This window comes from Cynara cardunculus (genome assembly GCF_001531365.2).
Source record: "Cynara cardunculus var. scolymus isolate 2C chromosome LG 1, CcrdV1, whole genome shotgun sequence".
NCBI classification, from domain to species: Eukaryota; Viridiplantae; Streptophyta; class Magnoliopsida; order Asterales; family Asteraceae; genus Cynara; species Cynara cardunculus.
The window spans coordinates 8,926,137-8,940,443 of NC_037528.1; the positions used below are offsets into that span (position 1 = coordinate 8,926,137).

Consider the following 14,307-nt stretch of genomic DNA (forward strand, 5'->3'; position numbering starts at 1 on the left):
CATAATTAATATGTATCAATATTTAATATTTTATTAATATTTATTTATAACTGATAGTAATAAATAATAATTAATATCAATGAGAATTATAATTGTAAAAAATGACAATAAACTATCAAAACATTATTTTAACTAGCATTTCAATAAGCTAGCTTATGTGTATCCAAACATGTCATCAGAAAGTAAGCTAACTTATTTTTGTCAAACAATACCTTAGAGCATTTTCAATAGATTCTTCAAAATTTCTTTAAAGTGAAGAATCAAAAGTCAAAAAATATTACATTCATCTCAACAAATTTCTCATTTTAGAGAATCCAAAATTAATTATAATATTAAAATATTTTATTCATCTAAAATATTATTTCTCTCCCTAAAAATTTATTTTCAAAGTTTATGAGTGGTGCTCTCACTTAATAATCATTTTGGGGTGATCTCCATATTTGGAGAAAACCCCTTATCTCTCATATTTTCTCCATTTTGGAGATAGTTTTTGGGAAGCTATTAGAGTCAAATATAGGCTTAAAATCTCCATTTTCTCCATTTTTCCCATTTTAGAGAAGTTGTTAAATATGCTCTTATATAAGAAAGACGGTTTGAATCAACCGTTGCTAAATAGCCGGGAAGGGTTCAAAATGCATTGTATATTCCAATATTTATTTATTGATACTTTTTTATAATTTGTTGTGTAATTTACAAATCTAAAAGTCGACTGAAAGGTCTTTTTTTACCATTGATTAATATGTTCTTATCATTATCACTATACGAAAGTGCTGTCCTTCTTTGACATTTTTATGAGAAGAGAGAAATACTGCTCACTTGACAAAATGACTAAAATGTCCTTGACATCAATCGACATGCATGCTTTGATAGATTTCTATCATATGGTATTTATGATGATCAAATCAAGCACTTGTATGGCAGAAAAGTAACTCAACAGTCCATATGGTTTTTGTAATTCGCTTGTTTTATATATGTCTGTATGTATAGTATTAATAGTTTGTCATCATCATCATACTATGAAAGTTGCGTATATTTGTATTTTCTTATTTTTTTTAAATTACAAATATAACTAGATATATGATTTTACAGGAAAAATATAATTATCCAATGACAAAAAATTGCAATTTTGAAAAAATTAATACAATAAATAAGTGATAAAGTCATCAACTATTTTTAATACAAATAATTTAAGGAAATAAGTCACAATAATTGACAAAAAGTCAATATTAAAAAAATCAGGTAATAAATTAAAAATGAGAAATATAAAACTAAGCCACACATTTATTTCCTCCACTCATAATCATTCACACATTCAAGTTTGACCCATCATTCATGAAATTTTGATTTAAATTTCCAATTTAATTAGTGATATTGCTATATATATGTATATATATATATATATATATCTGTTATAATCAGATCAAATTATATATTAAAAATGTAAAAAATAATATTAATATTCATATATGTGAGAAGTAAGTTAGTATCTAGGAATTTATTTCTATATATATATATATATATATATATACATACATACATATATATGAGTGCATTTAGCGTACCCTTTAGTAGGGGTGTTGAATAATTTGAGAGTGAACTGTTTCTAGAACGGGTGAGCTAAATTCATTTTTATATACTGTTAAATGCATTCTACCTAGTACTTTTCTATCCACAATCATCAATATGAAAACTCACTTTTTTCTTACATTCACATGATTTACATTAAAAGAGGGTACGAACTCCTTTTGTAAAAACAAGAAAATGTCAAATTAATCACACACACATACATACATACATACATACATACATACATACATACATACATACATACATACATACATACATACATACATACATACATACATANCACACATACATACATACATACATACATACATACATACATACATACATACATACATACATACATACATACATACATACATACATACATACATATATATACAATACTTATAAAATATGAGTAAATTTAAACCAACAATTAACAAAGCAATAGAGCCCATTAAATATAAAATCACCCTAAGGGTGAAGAAAGTATTGCGTTTTACAAACCAAATATATAAGAAGATAAATAACAAGCTACTAATTTAAACTACACTAAATTTAGATTATGGACAGATGTCACCATCCTCTTCAAAAGAATTATGTCCAAGAACAACGCCAAACTGGCCAATAGCTAATGACTCCAGAACCGTCTCTACTGGCATCCAAACACTCCGCTCATGACTTTGTAGCCCCACTACTAAAAGAACCTGATATACATGTTAATTTAAGAAGAATTGTTAGGCTAAATGCTAGTGAGATCAAACAGTTATAAATGATGTAAATATGAGGCCAATGACTAGTATCAGCTCCAAGAGAGTCTATACCAAGTTGTCCCCGATGACCCAGTGCCTATTTCTAGTTACAAAAGGGAAGACCGTCTCGTTTAAATAAAACGACTCCTATTCATTTGCATTTAGTTTAAAACAGGCCATAACTCAAAAACGACCAATTATAATTACATATATAGTTTTCATCAATGAAGTGTCCTCGTAAAATCGTTTTGATGCAAGGCTTACCATATAGGTTAAAGTTCCCTTAACCTCTAATAAAAACCATGTCTCTTTCCAATCAAATATTACATTTGTCGTTTTACTCAAGAGTTCATAAATTCAAGAATAACTTTGTTTCACAAACCCGTTTTCTAAATTTACCGATTTCCATGAAATACCTCCCAATATGAAGAAATCAAGTAAAATCATTAGTCATGGAGTTTCAAGTCTCAGACAGTATTTATATACTCAAATCACTAGGTTATAACACATAGTTTGAAGATCCGTTATTTATTAGCAAAAATGGTAAAAACCCCAGATCTCCCAAAAACTAAAAAATGGTCAAAACCATAGATATGTAAAATACATCAAAAGAAACGTTTTAGGAGACTAAAATGACGTATTTTGATATGTATAAAGTTAGAGAAAAGTTAGGATGAACTCACAAGTTAGGTTTTGAAGAAAACTTGAAAACTAACAAAATAAAGAAGAGGTTGAGTGGATCTTGAATCCTAGCTTGGAAGTGACTTTAATGCTCCTTGAAGGAACCAATATCGGATCTAGGGTTTCTTTGTGCTTAAATGAAGCGAGAGAGGAGAAGTACAGAGAAAATGAGGAGAAATCCAAGGAAAATCGACTTAATTACCTGTAGGTGACAAATGTGACATTGAAGTGGGTTTAGTCGCATCAAAGCCACCCGCTCGATTTCTAACATGGCACAAACAGTGCCTAAAACGACTTTAGTGCGGGTTTAACCGCATCAACGTTGTCCGCATTCTTCAAAGGGGACACAAAACAGTGCTTAACGCTGCTCTGCTACGGTTTTAATCGCATGACACCCGCTTTTCACACGTTTTCTCATCCCAAAACCTATTTTATTTAATTTTAAACACCATCAAACATCCCACACCTAAGTCGCTCAAGGGAATTTAAATCTAATACAACGAGAAGGGAAATACAGGTATATTCTAACCTTATCAAGATAACTGAATTTTGGGTATTACAATATATACAGACACACACACACATTCATATAGGGTTAGGTATTAATGAGAATGAAAGTTACGATAAGAAGGGTAAGGAGGGATCTCCACTATTGTATAAATCCTGATTGAAGATCAACCCTAATGAGATCCACTGAGATGCACCAAGTTAATTTTCGTGAGAAGGCGCAATTAATGGGATGAGGGTGATATTACAAGTGATCAAAAGTCCAAATCTCTTCTTATGTTTTTTACTTAACTCCTATTCTTACACAATCATTAGTCTATACAGATATTATATATTATCTTTATTATTTATATATTTATTAAAATGTATTTCTTATATTTACTATTATTATTCCTAAGAAACATAATCTAAATACAAACTCTCATGAAACTTTAAAGTATTTTCACTAATTATAATGTTAGATCTGAAATGATGCTAAAAATACAATGATTTCAAAAAGTGTAATTTTTTTGTATAGGTAGTACTTCAATTTTTTTTAAATAATATAATAATTTTCTATTAATACTTAATTATCTACTAATCATTATTATTATTTTTATTGAATTTAATATTCAGTTTAGTAACATACAAAAGGTTATCTTTTTTAATGAATAATTATTAGAAAAAATTAACCTTTTTAGGGAATTATTAAAAAGGGAGAGGAAAATATATAATTTTGTCATCATCATCCTTAGAAAAATATAACACTTTAAAGAAAATATTAAATAGGGGGAGGAAAACATATAATACTTTTATAATAATAATTAGGAAAATAACGTGTTTTAGTAATAATTTATTTATTGTTACAAACATAATGTTTTCTAATAATAATATATTTATAATTAAATAAAACATAAAAAAAAGAATTAATATAAAAAGATTAAAAAACAAAAAAAAGACACAAAAAACGATGTAATAATCCGTAAGAATAGAATGATACGATAACAGACAGAGATTCAAATGAGAAATATAACCAAATAAAAGAACAGGAAAACGATCAAATTAGGTGTAATATGATATGTGATTACACTAACGGTCAACATAACTACACAAGGGTATGCGAGCGACGTGACCCGCAACCTCATCACTCATGTCATGGCTTAAGTCGTGTGAATCAGATATGATTTCAGTGCAAAATCACATGTAATTTGATCATTTTCTTATATAAGTAATTTTAAATGATATTTACAATAAAGTATCATGAACAACTTAGATCATAAAATATTCTAATTCTCGTGAAATAAAAAAAATATACAAGTTCTATTTTTTTTTTGGACAAATTTATTACGATGTATTTCATGTTCGTTTAAGCTCACTGGCAACAATCACAGTACAATACTTATAAAAGAAAATACGATTGACTGAACTTGGAAATATGTTTACTGAATTTTTTTCCCTTTAAATTACGATTAACTTAAAAGTCATTATAATCCATAAACGACTTTTCCATCGTTCAACAAACATGACATATGTTTTCATCGATAAAAAATACATACAACGACATCCAACAGTGACTTAATCGGTAAATTAAGATATATTTATATGTGTTTAAATTAATCGAATTTATAAAAAAAAAATTAGAGATTTAGAAAAGGTCTTACTTTCGTTGACCTACCAAGTTGAATTGCTAACTTTTGAAGTCTACAATCCATTGTCCAATCACTACAAAATCACTTCTTTATTTTCTTTATATGTTTTTTTCTTGATTGATAAATCCGGTTGTTAAAGTTTTTAACAACAAAATCAACACGGGTCCAGCTGTGATTTCTCAGTTCATCAAGATGATCTTCTCCTATCGCGTTTTTTGGTTTTCTTGAAATCTCTATCTAAGTATACATACCAAAGACGCACTTTTCTGTTCGCATTTTCATGTGGAATTAGAAAAGGGGTTTCTTTGATCCTATGAGTTTATTATTTGGTTCTTGAATATTATAATCTTGGATCAGATTTCGAGACTGCCGGTCTCCTCTTGCTCTTGATCTACGATACATAGACAGTCCTACGTTTTTTGATTATTTGATTTGTGTGTTCGTAGCAGAAGAAAACATTACTTCATCGTATGAAATTGCTTCGATTGTGAGTTAGATGGCTCAATTACCTGAACCTGAACGGTCCCCCAGTGTTCAACAAAGGGGTTTTCGAGTTCAAGCTCCATTGGTGAGTCCCAAATCTCCTTTTGACTTCTTTCTTGCTTACAGCATCTGTGTTTCACTAGTGTTTAGATGATACCCCCAGATGAAATCTTGATGGAATGAGCATTTTTTTTCTAAAGGGGTTGTTGACAATGTAAGATAGGTTTTGGGTTTTCTTTCTTCACAGAATATGAGTAATTTGCAGAGATGTCCAGATGAAATTGAATAGAAGTTTCAAGAAATCTTGACATTACTTATAAGTTGTGATTGAGGGCTTCTGTTTGTTTAGCCCCAATTGTGGGGATTTTTGTTTTCATGCGAATTTTGGGATAAAGAAATTGTATGTTCTTTGTGTTTTTGGGAAGTCTTGAGCAAACTTATTTGAGTACTACCCTAGTCTTTGTTTTGTCTTGGTGTGAGCCACTCTATGATGTTATTTGTGAATAGAATCCATCAGCATTTTGTTTGATTAGAATTCAGATTCTCATGATGGCCCTTGTGTTTGAACCTTTGGGATTAAAAAAGCTGTGGCTTTTGTTGTTCTTGCTGGTGTTGCCTATGCTAATCTACTTGTTAAGCAACCAAACAGACTTTAGGTCTCTTTTTCTCATATATGGAGATACAATTACAGATCCCCTATATCTTTCTTGAATAGAATTGGGATGAACCCATAAAACCTGGAGGTAAACACTGCAAACACTGGTTTCTAAAGCTCGATTCTGGGAGATTTCTGATAAATCTTAGTGAGCTAGTGGTCTAAGATAGAACTATGCTGTTTGTTGCTGAATGTTTAAGAAGCTTACTACATCAAGAGAGTATTTTTTTGGTGTTCTTTGTCAATTTTGCCCAAGTAGTTTGGTGTGTTCTTTATACATAAGTCTTCAATTGTTGCACCCATGCTTGAACATCTTTTTGTTCTTTTTTTCTCGTGCTTCTTTCACCATATGCTAATCTTTATTCCTGCTACCTGTTTGCTCACACTTCTGAACAAGCCCCCTGTTTCACCAAAATAGCTGCTATATACTCGTTGGGGCAGAGGTTAGGTCCGCTTACATCTTATCCCTCCCACACCTACTTTCGAGTGGGGATTTACTGGGTCGATTTGCATATTAGGTTCTCTAGAATAAAATTAGTCCATGAAACAATAAGAATCTTTTTCTATTGTGCCGACATTTCTTATTCATGTGTTGAGATCGATAATCACACACACTATATACTGTATTAACGTGGTTCAACAATTGCGTGCATCCATAGTCATTGCTATGGGTTTCTTCTTTTTTCATGAAATAATTTGGCTACTTCTATAACAAGAACCCAAACCAGAAGGGCAAGACAAGTTTCCCATGAAGCTGTTTTTAACCCTTCGTTGGAAACCTGAAGTTGTGTGGTTTGCACCCCGAATCGGACTTCTCGTTTAACACCATGTTGTTAGAAAGAAATTCTTTCTTTTGTATGTATGTATAAGCTAGACTTTTTGCTTCCTCTGAACCCTCGATAATCTTATCTTGAATGAAGATTGCAGCATTTCTTGCAATATTATTGGTATGGGTATGTTTATTGATATTAACAGAAATTATATGGCGATTATTGGCATCCTAACATGGCAAAATGATTCAGGTCGAGTCTGTTTCGTGCTACTGTAGAGTTGATGCGGGTTTGAAAACAGTAGCCGGAGCCAGGAAATTTGTCCCTGGATCGAAACTTTGCATCCAGCCGGATATCAATCCACGTGCACACAAGTCCAAGAATGGGCGCAGGGAAAGGACGAGGATTCAGCCGCCTCTCCTTTCTGGCCTCCCCGATGACTTAGCCATTGCGTGTTTAATCCGGGTCCCACGTGCCGAACATAACAAGCTTCGATTAGTTTGCAAACGATGGTTCAGGCTTCTGTCAGGTAACTACTTCTATTCCCTTAGAAAGAGTCTTGGAATGGCTGAAGAATGGGTTTATGTCTTTAAACGAGACCGTGATGGACGGATTTCTTGGCATGCTTTCGACCCCACCTACCAACTATGGCAGCCGCTTCCACCGGTCCCTGTCGAGTACGGTTACGCCCTCGGGTTTGGCTGCGCTGTTTTAAGTGGTTGTCATCTTTATCTGTTTGGAGGTAAAGACCCTCTTAAGGGTTCTATGCGGCGCGTTATTTTCTACAGTGCTAGGACAAATAAATGGCACCGAGCTCCAGATATGCTTCGGAAGAGGCATTTCTTTGGAGCTTGTGTGATTAACAACTGTCTTTATGTGGCGGGTGGTGAATGCGAGGGGATCCACCGGACCCTTCGGTCAGCGGAAGTTTATGATCCGAATAAACACCGATGGAACTTCATATCGGATATGAGCACGGCAATGGTACCATTTATAGGGGTGGTTCATAACGGAAAGTGGTACTTGAAAGGACTAGGAGCGCACCGGGAGGTGTTGAGTGAAGCATATAGCCCGGAATCTAACACGTGGGGGTCCATCACGAACGGGATGATTGGTGGTTGGCGGAACCCAAGCATCTCAATGAACGGACAGCTTTATGCTTTGGATTGCCGGGATGGATGCAAGATTAGGGTTTATGAAGAAGGGACAGGTTCTTGGAAAAGATTCATGGACAGTAAGATGCATCTAGGGAACTCACGTGGATTGGAGGCTGCAGCGCTTGTTTGTTTGAACGGGAAGCTGTGCATCATTCGGAATAACATGAGTATGAGCGTGGTGGATGTGTCGAGCCCGAATAAAGAGGTGGAGAGTAATCCGGAGGTTTGGGAGAACATCGGTGGGAAAGGTCAGATAAAGACATTGTTCACGAATTTATGGTCGAGTTTATCGGGCCGAAATGGTGTGAAGAGCCACATTGTGCACTGTCAAGTGCTTCAAGCATGATGAAAAGATATGGGGTAGTGATTGAAGGAATGAAGAAGAGAGAATTCAGAGGTGAGGTAGGTCTTAGAAGCAGAAATCAATGTTGCTACTCAATTGATTGATTATGTCATGTGTATAATTGAAGCCTGTGTGTTTTTGGGTCATGAGTTGTTTATGTAAATCTAAAACACCAAGCAAACAACGAATAAAACTTCACTTAGGTTTTATTTTAATAGAAGCTTGTAATCGTAATCAAAGCCTTTTTCAAACAATGTTCAATTCACTTGTTATTTGCAAATCGAAATCATCTATGATGGCCCAAAATGTATTGCTAAAATAAAATGCACAAGAGCCATGATTACGAAACAAGGCCCGGTTAGGCGTATTGGATCCCCATAAATACCTTAATTTCTTAAAAAGATAACTCCTCTAAAGTTTGAACCCTGTTCGGCAATGACCCATCGTACACCGATTCTAAGTTTGGATGTACATCATTTGCAATTACAACACTTGCCATTCATAATAGAAGAGAAGATTGCATGGTGGAAGGCTCATCCAAATATCCAACTACTAATATTATACACTTCCTACTTCACAACCATTATACTTATACAGAGGCTCAACCATAACAAGTGGCTTCTGAGCTTCGAATCACAGGGATACAGATATACCTCCTGCCCTGCACTCTCTTATTATCCACCTTTACATCTTCCTTCATTCTACTCTGTGATCAACATTTCAACCTCTTCAACACTCACTGGCAGCTGTATAAACAACCAGATTCAGGTTTTCAGCCATCAACATAATAGCAACAAATCTGTAATATACTATAGAATCAAGAACCTTAAACAAAACAGGTCAATATACAAGTATGTGATGATGATGTATTGACGGGAGTGCATGCAGATAATTTACCCATCAAGTTTGTTATTCAAATTATGAGTACATAGAACAAGGAACAAGATTACCAAGGTAAAAGGATGGATGATGATTTTCAGCCTATGAATGCTTATGGATTCTATATCAACCTCTCTACTCAACTTTAGTAGTTGTGGTTATGGAGAAGAAAGTATGATTTTAATCCAAATAAGAAAGGGCGAATAATACCAGGCAATCCACCAAAATAGGAGGAATATCAGCACCAGCAAACTTATCTAACAAATCAAGTTTTCAACCAATCCTCTTTCCCTAACCAGTCCAAAGTATCCCAAATGAGATGTATTATTGAACAACTGAGCTATGCAATTAATCGCCCCACTATACCGGTTTGGAGCCCTCAGCCAAATTGCAGAAGAGATTACTAGTACAACTAATAGCAGTGCTAGATGCCACATTCTAACAGCTATTTTTTGTATTTTTGTTTTTTAATTTAGTTGGTAGGGTATCCACTTATCTTCATTGTCTTTTAGTCTTCTTTCCTCTCTGTATTATTTTCCTTGTCTTCTGCTGCTGCCTGCTACTCTGCTTTTATGACTCTTGGACTTTGATCTATCTCCACTTCTCTTTCTCTTGTTTTATTTTCCTTCATCCTTCTCGAGATCACCAATTTTCTTTATCTTTCAAGTTTGTTTTCTTCTCTTGTTTGATCTTTCTCCACTTCTCTTTCTCTTGTTTGTATACTTCCAAACATCTTACTAGGTAGTGATGAAATATCCTATCTACAATAGTCTACTCGCTTAACACAAGCATTCGGATTGAGGTGTAAATGCTAGGCTGAAAAAGTCAGCAACCACCACTTTCGGCTTTCATAAGTACTCTCACCCCTCAATCATATCACTCTCCAGACTCCATTCACTCCTAACATCCCACATAGAACACATAATGTCGTTGGACAAAGGAAAGAGGTTTGGAAAAATAGAGCTCGAGAGTACACCGCTTAGCTAAAAATGGTGAACTAGCGACACCATTAATCCATGATGGCGATAGTGAAAGTAGAACGGTGCCAATACGTACCCAATTGGCTCCTGTGTTGTGTATTCCGTAGAACAGACAAGTACCCTATCTAAACAATGAGATTATTCAAGAAAAACTAAAAGAAATTTTAAAACAACATACCTATCCAGGTATCAATCAGGTTAGCTTTTGCCTTGAAATTTGTTATGTTCTTATAAGAAAGTATAGATTCTTATGTCTGGAGATAGATTTGATAACTGCATCGAATCTTACTATATATTAGTACATATGATGTTACTTGAGCCGATATATCCGAATCAACATTGCACTTGAAACATTTAACATGAAAAGTATTCGTCCTGTGGAACAAAGGATCTATGGAACTTAAACCTACAACATAACACATGTCATATTCATATATATACCTGAGAGATAGGGTTTGATGATTGACCACAAGAGGCAAGAGCGTTATCTGTACAAGCGTGAACCGTCTCAAACTGATCGATGTCAAGCTTCTTATTAATAAATCCAACAGTGAAGTAGATATTATCGGAACTTGGCAAGTCAACCCTAATTTCATCAACATCAAACCAGAATAAGAACCTCTTCACTTGGATCCCATCCAGATCGGTGATCGATCCAACGTTGAGCTTCCCGGTGATCTTAGTATCGTAGTAAACAAGGTAATCGAACTGGATGTAACAGGCTTTCTCGAGCTCCACAACGAAACTCCCATCATCGGGTGAGAGAGAGTAAGATTTGACGGAATCGGGCAAAAGACCGCTAGGGAGGCCGTACTTTTCGAGGATATCGTAGACGGAGGGTTGTGGATCGTCGGAGAGTGCAGTGGTTGAAGAGATTACTGTGAGTAGGGTGAGGAGGAGTAGGGTTTTTGCCGCCATTGTTGTGGAGTAGTGTAGTGTTAGCGAGGTATTTATGGGAAGGTGTACACACACAGAGTAGACTGCTTTTTCATGTTGCCAAGGCGGTTGTCCCATTTGACTACAATGCCACCCATTATCTTGATATCATCAACACGTTTTCTTTTATATAAATTTCTTTCTTATTTTTTTACATATTTTTATTCCAGGGGTCATATACCAAATGTTCATTGGTAAGTGTTTATCAGATTATTTACTTTATTAGATAAACACAGAAAGATCAATAGCAAGTACCGACAATCTTACCTAATAAATGAGAATGATGATTCTTATTTAATTAACATTTACCTTATAAATTATTATATACGAGATTGTTTTAATGTACTAAAACCTCACTTGATAAGATAAGTAGGGCTGGTCCTGGCCACGTGCACCCCGTGCGGCCGCACAGGGCATCAAAGCGTAAAGGGGCCTCAAGCTGTCATCTATTACTAGTTTTGGGTTTAATAATTTTGGAATTGGACAACTGAGTTTTAACTATAAAAACAGACCCAAAGCCTAGTAGTGATGAATATTGAATGCACATCGTGAACCGGTTAACGCCATCATTCTAACAACTCAATCTAATTTATATTGTTCTTCAAAGTTCGACTATTTCGATTTCCAATGCATGAAGTTCTCTTTCCAGTTGATTAACGGTCATGGAATTAGATTCACTGACTTCTATTGTTGATTGAACTTATCGAGTTGTTGTACGAGTCATATTATGATTTGTGAATCTTTAAATCTTCTTGCAAAAAAAAACTAAATTTATAACTGATTATTGTAAAGTTGGGTCAATTGGTCATGTGGGTTACCGACCTACTAGGCTAAGGCTAAGGGGTTTTTTTCATTTTGATAATAAGTCATCCTCTTGCATATTGAAATATCCGTGAATTGAAATTTTTAATGCACATGAGCACATCACTCTATCAACATAGTTGGAACACACTGCACAACATGAACAATGTATTATGATATTGTCTTAATTATTGGGCACTTGTTCTTTGCAATGCACAGTAACATAGATTATGAATTTCACAACTTATTATTGTTCTTTTGACTTTTGTTTACTTTGAGGTTTGGCAACGTTCGACTTGCATGTGTTAAACATATAGCCTTAAAAATGACATGGATAGGCTTTCTTCTCGTTAGATTTAGGGGCCGTATGATTGGTTTTTTATTAAGTTATATATGGATAAAGTTGTCTGTATGAACTAATCTTTTGTATAAGTTGGAAAAGTTTTTGTTTTGGATAGTTTTTTCGCAGATGTAAGGAGCGTTTTTTTTTTAGTTGGAAGGAAAAAAATTGGCTTTATATATAAAGCTCCCCCTAAAAGCTTATTGGATAAGTCACCTTCTATATTATTAAGCCACTACGAAACAGTCATGCATAGTTGAGCGAATAAACTGTTAGTTCCATTAAGCTTATTAAGCTGCTAACAGATAGACCCTTAGCCTTTAGTCGTTAAAACAAGAGAAAGAGAAGTGGAGAAAGATCAAACAAGAGAAGAAAACAAACTTGGATGTAATTTACTATTTTAGTTAAAATTAATTATCGTTTTCCTTGTCTTTTAAGTCCCATATATTGAAATAGAGTTTCTATTTTGCTAATTTCAATTTGGAAAAGGGAAAACTGTAAAAGAAGGAAGCACAATCTTAATCTAGGATTTATCATTTTTTATTGTTCTATATTTTATATTCGGGGTTTTGGTTTTTTTGTCCCCACATTGTTTTTTTTTTTTTTAATAATTAATATAAAAAAACATGTGGACGAGACACTTGGCTTTAATAAGTTTTAAACTCTTTAAAAAATTGCATATTACGTTGTTTCGTTGACTTAAATAAATAGCTTAAGGGCATTTTTTATTATTTTTGCACAGGACATCAAAAATTATAAGACCAGCCCTAAAGATAAGGAATGTTACTGGTTTTGTTTTTTATTATTAAGGTAGGAAAATTTATTCCATCGTGTATTATTAAAAGTAAAATGATTATTTACATCATTAAAGAAATATAATAATCAAATATATAATCAACGAAGATATAAATAAACAATTTTATTAAATTTCTGATTATCATACTGATACAAAATAAACATTTAAATTAATCATTAATTTATTTGTCGGCAAATTGTAGTTACATCACTTCAACCCAAATAGTCAATAAGAACTTTACGAGATACAAATTGTTATCATCGTAAAGTCAATCGTTACAGAATCACGTTCATATTCCACAACCGTATGTTTGCATCATTTTTCCAATTATCTTTTAAACAACATACAAGATAAAATACCTGTAACGTTCTCTCTACATTTTCGTAATAATCTGTTGTTCTAAGTAAATAAGTGATTTTTTTTGTGATTGAAGTAATAAAATAAACTTAGGTGCCGTTTACCAAATGCTTACTCGGGTAAGCGCTTACCAAGTCACTTTACTTTACCGGATGAATATGACAAATACCAAGAATCTTACCCGATAAGAGCGAAAACAAGAATCTCGAGTTTTATCCGGTAAGTGAGGACAATGACGCTTATCATGGTTAGCGCTTACCGGGATAAATTGTTGCATACGATGCATTTTAGTGAATAAAATCTTATCTGGTAAGTAAGCAATAATGTTAAATTTTATCGATAAATACTTACCGGGTATATATTTAGGTAAACGACCCCTTAGACAAATATATCTGAAATAATCACATATTCCGTCGAATCTACTCTACTTTCCCTTTCAAGACGAGCGACCTAACACATCAAGATGACAAAAAAAAAACACATGAAGCTAATAGGAAGACAAAAACATGGCATGTGCATATATTTTGCGAACCAACAATTTATAAAAATACATTAAATATATCATTTACAGCAATTTTCTATTTTTAAACATTTTCATAAAATATTAATATTCATAATTTGCAATTCTCCAAAAATAATATTAAAAATTTGATTTAATATGTACAAAATTAATATA

The 14,307-nt window shown here is 33.5% G+C and overlaps 2 protein-coding genes across 4 annotated transcripts; one reads left to right on the top strand and one right to left on the bottom strand.

Annotated features, from left to right (window-relative positions):
* The first annotated feature begins 4,851 nt into the window (after positions 1-4,851).
* LOC112508216 (F-box/kelch-repeat protein At1g55270-like) lies at positions 4,852-8,688 on the top strand. 2 transcript variants are annotated; one of them, XM_025113016.1, is made up of 2 exons: positions 4,852-5,702; positions 5,865-8,688. In XM_025113016.1, exon 2 carries the CDS (start codon positions 7,286-7,288, stop codon positions 8,543-8,545), a length of 1,260 nt encoding a protein of 419 aa, XP_024968784.1. In that variant the 5' UTR covers positions 4,852-5,702; positions 5,865-7,285; the 3' UTR covers positions 8,546-8,688. The 2 variants fall into 2 exon arrangements, with proteins under 2 accessions (XP_024968784.1, XP_024968776.1); XM_025113008.1 differs by having other exon boundaries at positions 7,295-8,688.
* A 269-nt stretch (positions 8,689-8,957) lies between these two features.
* Positions 8,958-11,405, bottom strand: LOC112508232. Of its 2 annotated transcripts, XR_003068630.1 has the most exons (3): positions 10,843-11,405; positions 10,580-10,674; positions 9,219-9,288 (listed from the first exon to the last, which is right to left on the bottom strand). XR_003068630.1 is itself a non-coding variant. In XM_025113027.1 (2 exons), exons 1-2 carry the CDS (start codon positions 11,317-11,319, stop codon positions 9,244-9,246), a joined length of 522 nt encoding a protein of 173 aa, XP_024968795.1. In that variant the 5' UTR covers positions 11,320-11,388; the 3' UTR covers positions 8,958-9,243. The 2 variants fall into 2 exon arrangements, 1 of the variants encoding a protein (XP_024968795.1); XM_025113027.1 differs by lacking the exon at positions 10,580-10,674 and having other exon boundaries at positions 8,958-9,288; positions 10,843-11,388.
* Between the last annotated feature and the right edge of the window lie 2,902 nt (positions 11,406-14,307).